Here is a 6,928-nt window from a genome sequence, read left to right as displayed (position 1 = left end):
TGGGAGATGCGGGAAGAGACTGGACAAAAATCGTGCACCTATGGATGAGGACAGTGGGTGGGGAGTGAGGGCGGAGGGTGGGGAGGGAACTGGGAGGAGGGGAGTTATGTGGGGAAAAAGAGGAACAAATGTAATAATCTGAACAATAAAGATTTAATTAAAAAAAACAACAACTATAGTACATCCATACAATTAACTACTAGTTGGTGATAAGAAGTAAAAGAAAAGGCTACATACATACTGTATGATTCCAAGTATATGACATTCTGGAAAAGGAAATACTATAGAGATGGTAAAAAGATCAGTGGTTGCTCGGGGTTTGGAGAGAGAAAGAAACGGCTAAAAAAGTGAAGCACAGCACATTTTCCTGGGCAGTGAAATTGCAGTGCTCTACGTGACATTGTAACGTAGACACATGACACTGCATTTGTCAAACCAGAACTCTACAGCACAAACAGTGAACCTAATGTGTGCAATTTAAAAAAATATTTAGGAGATGGCTTGTGTGGCTCAGTTGACTGGAGTGTTGTCCCGTACACCAAAAGGTGGCAGGTTCGATTCCTGATCAGGGCACATACCCAGGATTCGGGTTCAGTCCCCAGTTGTACAGGAGGCAACTGATCGATGTTCTCTTACATGATGTTTCTTTCTCTCTTCCCCTCTCTCAAATCAATAAAAACATATTCTTGGGTGAGGATTTTTAAAAATTCATTTAGGAGATCAAGGGATCCCATAATGGAATGCAGAAGGTAACAAAACAATTTAATGATATTACAAATGTATGAAACCAACTCACTAGAGGGGGGCAGGATGAGGAAAGATGCTAATATAAGTAATTTGGAAATTAGTGGAATCTGTAAGACTACAAGCAAAAGAAACTACATAAGCACTGTATTCTAGCTGACAAAGTTATTTCCCACAGGGGTTTGGGTTAATAATTCTGATGCTGATACATGTATACTGAAATTGAACAATTAAGTACGTGGAAGATAGTGGGAGTTAAATTTCTCACTGTTGGGATAAGAGTTTACACAAAAGCAAAGGAAGGAGACTAGAATAATCTATGTGGTAATGGATTAGAGTTGGCAACATCAGTATGTTCAGCATAATACAGATATAGATGATTACATACAGAAATTTATGGATGTGTATATACACAGGTTAGTATACACACATAAATTTCCTTGCTCTGTCCGTTGAGAAGGCCTAGAAGTAATTGCATCCTAGGAGCAAAGAGCACACTTAGCACCCAGGTCTTGGTTTCTAATACCATCCTCCACTAAAAGGACCCAGGGCTTCCTGGAGAGGTGGCTGAATCAAGGGCTAGGGCAGGAAAAATACAGGATGAAACTGGAGCATCTTGTGCCAGAAAGTGAGAAAGTGCTAAAAACCAAAAAACCTACATTGATTGGCATATGTCATAGGAACAGAAAGAGTTCCCAAATGGCCAAAGCTAAAACAACTTGAGCAGTAATATAAAGTTATAACCCAAAGTATAAAATATCCATGAGTCCATACTGATATAAATAAATAAGTGAATAAATAAATAAGTGGGGGAGAAGAGACAAAACTCCTAGACTGAAGAATTCTAAATAATTTATACAGAAACTCTTGGTGGAATGTAACTCCCTATTCTTTAAGCCTGGGATACACACTGTGATTTCCTTCCAAAAAAAAAACAATATAGAAAGGAAGGAAAAGATAGTAAATTCACAATGGAGAACATTACCTTAGTTAGATGATCAAGGTCAGTTTCTACAGTGAAAGGTCATGTTGATAGTATGTACCCTTGAAATGCTTTATAATAAAAATGGCATGTTTATGTCTGTGGTCTTCCTCCCAAAATCACTTAGTCCCAGTCTCATTGTGAGAAAAACACCAGACAAATCTCACTGAGAGACATTCTACAAAGTACCTGACCAGTACTCCAGAAAACTGTCAAGGTCATAAAAAAACAAGAAATGTCTGAGAAACTGTCCCAGACCAGAGGAGCCTCAGGGGACATAACTACTAAATGTAATGAGGTAGCTTAGACAGGATCCTAGAAAAGAAATAGGAAATTAGGTAAAAGCTAAGGAAATCTGAATAAAACATGGGCACTTCACTTAATAATAATGTATTAATACTGGTTCATTAATTGTAATAAGAAGTACACATTAAGGGAAGATGTTAATTATAGGGAAAACTGGATAAGAGTGTATACGGGAACTCTGTACTATCTCTGAAATATTTATATAAAACTTGGATTGTTCTAAAATAAAAAGTTAATTTTTAAAAAGCACAAAACAATGGTATTTCAATTGGCTCCTCATTGTTGGTCTTTGGGCATTCAGGGAAGAAACTTGCTGTCTAATCCCATATACCTGGTATATGGCTAAAGCTGAAAGTCAAGCAGCAGAATGAGATACAGTGGGGCCTTGACTTACGAGTTTAATTTTCCGAGACCGAGCTCGTTAAGGAGCTCGTTAACTCAAATTACTCTGTCAACTCAATGCAAAAAATCCACCGAGAGACAGCTGGTATTTCAAAAAACTCGTTAGTCAGGACACTCGTAAGTCAAGGCCCCACTGTATTAGCTAATTAGATCACTTTACATAATTAAGTGGTGTTTTCCTGCCTTCGAGCATCACTTTCCTCTTATACTGATTTTACTTTGGGAAACCCACCTCCTCCATTGCTGTGTTTCTCTTTAACCACATTGCCAACCTGTTGGTAAAATTTCCCAGAGCTGAGAGACCAGAGAAAGAGGCTGACAAGTCCATCATTAAATCAAGAGTTTATTAAGGTAACTTACATATGTGGAGTGTCTTGAGCGGACAAGAGAACATGGATATCCTCTGCCTCTGTAGCAGGTGCTAATGAGTTATATAGAACAGAACAGGATGCATAGGGGCACAGGAGCAAGATCAGCTCCAGGTAAGGAAAATCCACCTTAGGAGCTTGCCTTGGGCAGAAGGGAGGGATCAGTTTCTGGGAGGATTTAAGGGAAGTGATGTCTGTTCTGGGTCCAGCAGTTGTCACATCATAGAAGAGTCTCTTCTCCATACAACCTGTTCTACTCCTGCTCATTCCCCACCAGTTCTTAGTATACAGAGAACATTCAATGAATATGAAGTGCATGAATGAAATCCCACCTTTTTGCTCAGGTATGAGTTGGTATTTGCATTAACTGGTGCAAATGATCTCTTTCTGGTTGTTGTCTCTAGTCCTAGCTTGTAGATGAATTTCAAACTTAGGTCAGAGCTAATGACTCCAAAGGAATTACTGACATCGAGTACATTTGGAGTGCAAAGAACATCTCTACAGTGATAAGCTGTTCAGAAGAAAGGACTGTGAGTATAGAAGATTCTGCCCAGCTCCCCCATTTCTCATCCCTTTCCTCACCTGTTAACATAAACTGAAATTTCAAATGATCCAGAAAGTGTATTTTTGTTAATACTCCTATTGAAGACAGATTTATTGATGTAAGAAGAACACAAGAAACTATTAAGAATTAATTGGCTAGCCAGATGCTCTCAATGTAGGCAACAAAAAGTAGGAGTTCCTACTTAGAAACTTTCCATTTATTTAATAGAGAAAACCAAGAAGAAAGTACTGGAAACATACTGTATTTGGTGGCTGCTATCATCGCATAAATTCCCATCATCAAACTAGAAGATCAGACTTACCTGGTCTTTATCTAACTGATCTTTTTAAAAACCAGATTAAAGAAAAGCCATGACTTGGAAGGGCCCCCAAATCCTGTGTCAAAGAGCCACTTTGCCTGAAATCCTTTTCTCATGGCTGGTGTATTCTCCGTCAAGTACCAGTCTTTTTTTTTTTTTTAATATATTTTATTGATTTTTTACAGAGAGGAAGGGAGAGGGATAGAGAGTTAGAAACATCAATGAGATAGAAACATCGATCAGCTGCCTCCTGCACACTCCCCACTGGGGATGTGCCCGCAACCAAGGTACATGCCCTTGACCGGAATCGAACCCGGGACCCTTGAGTCCATAGGCCGATGCTCTAGCCACTGAGCCAAACTGGTTAGGGCAAATATCAGTCTTAAAGCCCCCCCAGAGAGACCCTCTGTGACTGTTTCAAGCAGTTCCCTGTTATCCTCTCTCATATGCCCTATTTTATCACAATCTGTAACTAGTTCCTGGTTTGCTTATTTTGCCATCTATGCCTAGGACAAAGTCTGAAAGATGAAAGATAAGAAATATTGGATAAAATAATGGCATTACTACTTCAAAATTAATCATCACTAATGACATTAATATATCTTTCATAGTTATACTTGCTCAGGATTTTGTTTCAGCAAAATGCTCAATAATAAAATTTTTTAAACATTCTGAACTAGTTTTGTATGAACCTCTCTATAAAGATACTTTATGATTGAAATTTTATTCCTTCCTTGCTAGTTTTCTTATCTGAAAGATGTAAGATACATCTAATTTATCTACTTCCCACATTAAAAGTACAAGGGATTTATGAAAGAAACCCAATAAAAAAGTATAATTACTGAAATTCCCCAACTTTTAATGAAGTAGTATAAGAAACATAAAGAAATGACAAAATATGGCCCATACACAGGAAAAAATGCAATAAACAGAAACTGTCCCTGCAGAAGTCCAGATATAACTCTTACTAAATAAAAATATTAAATAAGCTTTTTTAAGTATGTTAGTAAATAAATAATAAAAGAAAAAAAATAAAGAGAATGATGTCTCACCAAATAGAAAATACCAATAAAGAGGAAGCAATTAGGAAAAAAAAAAACAAATAGAAATTTGGGCCCTAACCGGTTTGGCTCAGTGGATAGAGCATCGGCCTATGGACTCAAGGGTCCCGGGTTCGATTCCGGTCAAGGGCATGTACCTTGGCTGCGAGCACATCCCCAGTGGGGGGTGTGCAGGAGGCAGCTGATCGATGTTTCTCTCTCATCGATGTTTCCAGCTCTCTATCCCTCTCCCGTCCTCTCTGTAAAAAATCAATAAAATATATTTTTAAAAAAAGAAATTTGGAAATTAAAAGTACGATAACTGAAGTAAAAAATGCACCAAAGGAACTCAATAGCATATTTCAATAATGTGGAAGAAAGAACGAGCAAACATGAAAATAGGTTGAGATTATCTAGTCTGAGAAATAAAAATGAAGAAAAAATGAACAAAACCTCAATGACCTATTTGAGATACTATCAAGAATACCACCAACAGTTGCACAATTGGTGTCCCAGAAGAAAAGGAAAGGAGAAGGGGTAGGAAAAATATTTGAATAGGCGGTATTAATCTGAACAAAACAAAACTGATATAAATTAAGGTGTTAATTGTTATGCCCAGGACAATCATTAAAAAAAAGACAACAAAAATGTTACTAGAGACAAAAGACATTTCATAATGATAAAGACATCAATCTATCAAAAAGATGTAACAATTATAAACATATATGTACCTAACAAGAGAACTCAAAAATACAAGAAGCAAAAACTGACAGAAATGTTAAGGAGAAACAAGAAATTCAACAAAAATACTTGGAGAATTCAATATCCGACCTTCAAAAATGGATAGAAAAACTAGGCAAAATATCAACAATGAAATTACAATAAACCCGAACAACACTAGGAACCAATTAGATCTAACATCATCAATAGAACACTCCAACAATAGAATATATATTCTACTAAGTGTACATGAAACGTTCTCCAAGACAGACAATGTGTTAGGCTATAAAACAAGTCCCCAAAACTTTAAAGGGAATGAGGTCATACAAAGCATGTTCTCCAACCACAATGGAGTAAAATTACAAATCAATAGAGAGAAATAAAAAATATGTGGAAATTAAAAACAGGCCTAAATAATCAATGTGTCAAATAAGAAATCAAAAGGAAAATTAGAAAATATTTTGTAGTAAAAACAAAACCACAAGTTACCATAACTTAGAAGATATAGGTAAAGAAGTGCTCAGGAGGAAATTTACAGCTGTACGTGCTTATATTAAAAAGAAACAAATATCTCAAATTAATAACCTAACCTACCATTTTAAGAAACTAGAAAAAGAAGAGCAATCTAAACCCAAAATATGTAGAAAAAAGGATATAATACAAATTAGAGTAGGAATAAAATTGAGAACAGAAAATTAAAAAAAATAATCAAACAAAAATTTGGTTCCTTGAAAACATCAACAAAATTAACAAACTTTTTAGGTATGCTGAAAATAATTCATGAATGAAACAGGGAACCAATCTTACAGAGATAAAAAGGGTTTACCAGCCTTATAGGAGTAAAAGGGTAAGAGGATAACTAGGAAAAATGTGCACCAATAAATCAGATAGACTAGATGAAATGGACAAATAACTAGAAACACAGGAACTACTGAAATTAACTCAAGAATAGAAAATCTGAATAGACCTATAACATGATTAAATTAGTAATCAAATATCTGCCCATAAAGCAGGGGTGGGGAATGTCTGGCCGTCGGGCCAAATAGGCCCGTGAAATCATTTGATCTGACCCTGCTAAGGCATTAGGGGTGAGTTAAATGTTTGACCAAATACAGCAGGCTAATTTTTAGGTTGATAATTTTGTATGGCCCGCGAATGATGCTATAGATATCCAAATGGTCCTTGGCAGAAAAAAGGTTCCCCACCCCTGCCATAAAGAAAAGCCTAGGGACAGATGGCTTCATTGGTGAATTCTACAAAATATTTAAAAAAGGACTAACACCAATGCTTTATAAACTCTTGCAAAAAGTAATGGAGAAGGAAACACTTCCCAGCTTATTCTATGAGGCCCTAATAATGATACCAAACTCAGATAAATTTATCACAAGAAAAGGAAATTACTGATTATGTATCCCATATAATAAAAGCCTAATATGCAAATTGTTCGACTGGGAGTTCGACCGCTCGCTATGACGTGCGCTGACCACCAGGGGGTGGCACAGA

The 6,928-nt window shown here is 36.6% G+C and overlaps 1 protein-coding gene across 1 annotated transcript in view; it reads right to left on the bottom strand.

The window, feature by feature from the left end:
* The window catches only part of TMEM131 (transmembrane protein 131), a 272,545-nt gene that overhangs the window by 156,992 nt on the left and 108,625 nt on the right, over positions 1 to 6,928 (bottom strand). The window contains exon 3 of the mRNA XM_014536436.1: positions 2,667 to 2,728. Coding sequence (XP_014391922.1) covers positions 2,667 to 2,728 — 62 coding nt within the window. The remainder of the gene's footprint in view (positions 1 to 2,666; positions 2,729 to 6,928) is intronic.

This window comes from Myotis brandtii, unplaced genomic scaffold, assembly GCF_000412655.1.
Source record: "Myotis brandtii unplaced genomic scaffold, ASM41265v1 scaffold1612, whole genome shotgun sequence".
NCBI lineage: Eukaryota > Metazoa > Chordata > Mammalia > Chiroptera > Vespertilionidae > Myotis > Myotis brandtii.
The sequence above is the reverse complement of the archived record's forward strand: the minus strand, read 5'-3'. Positions and strand labels throughout refer to the sequence as shown.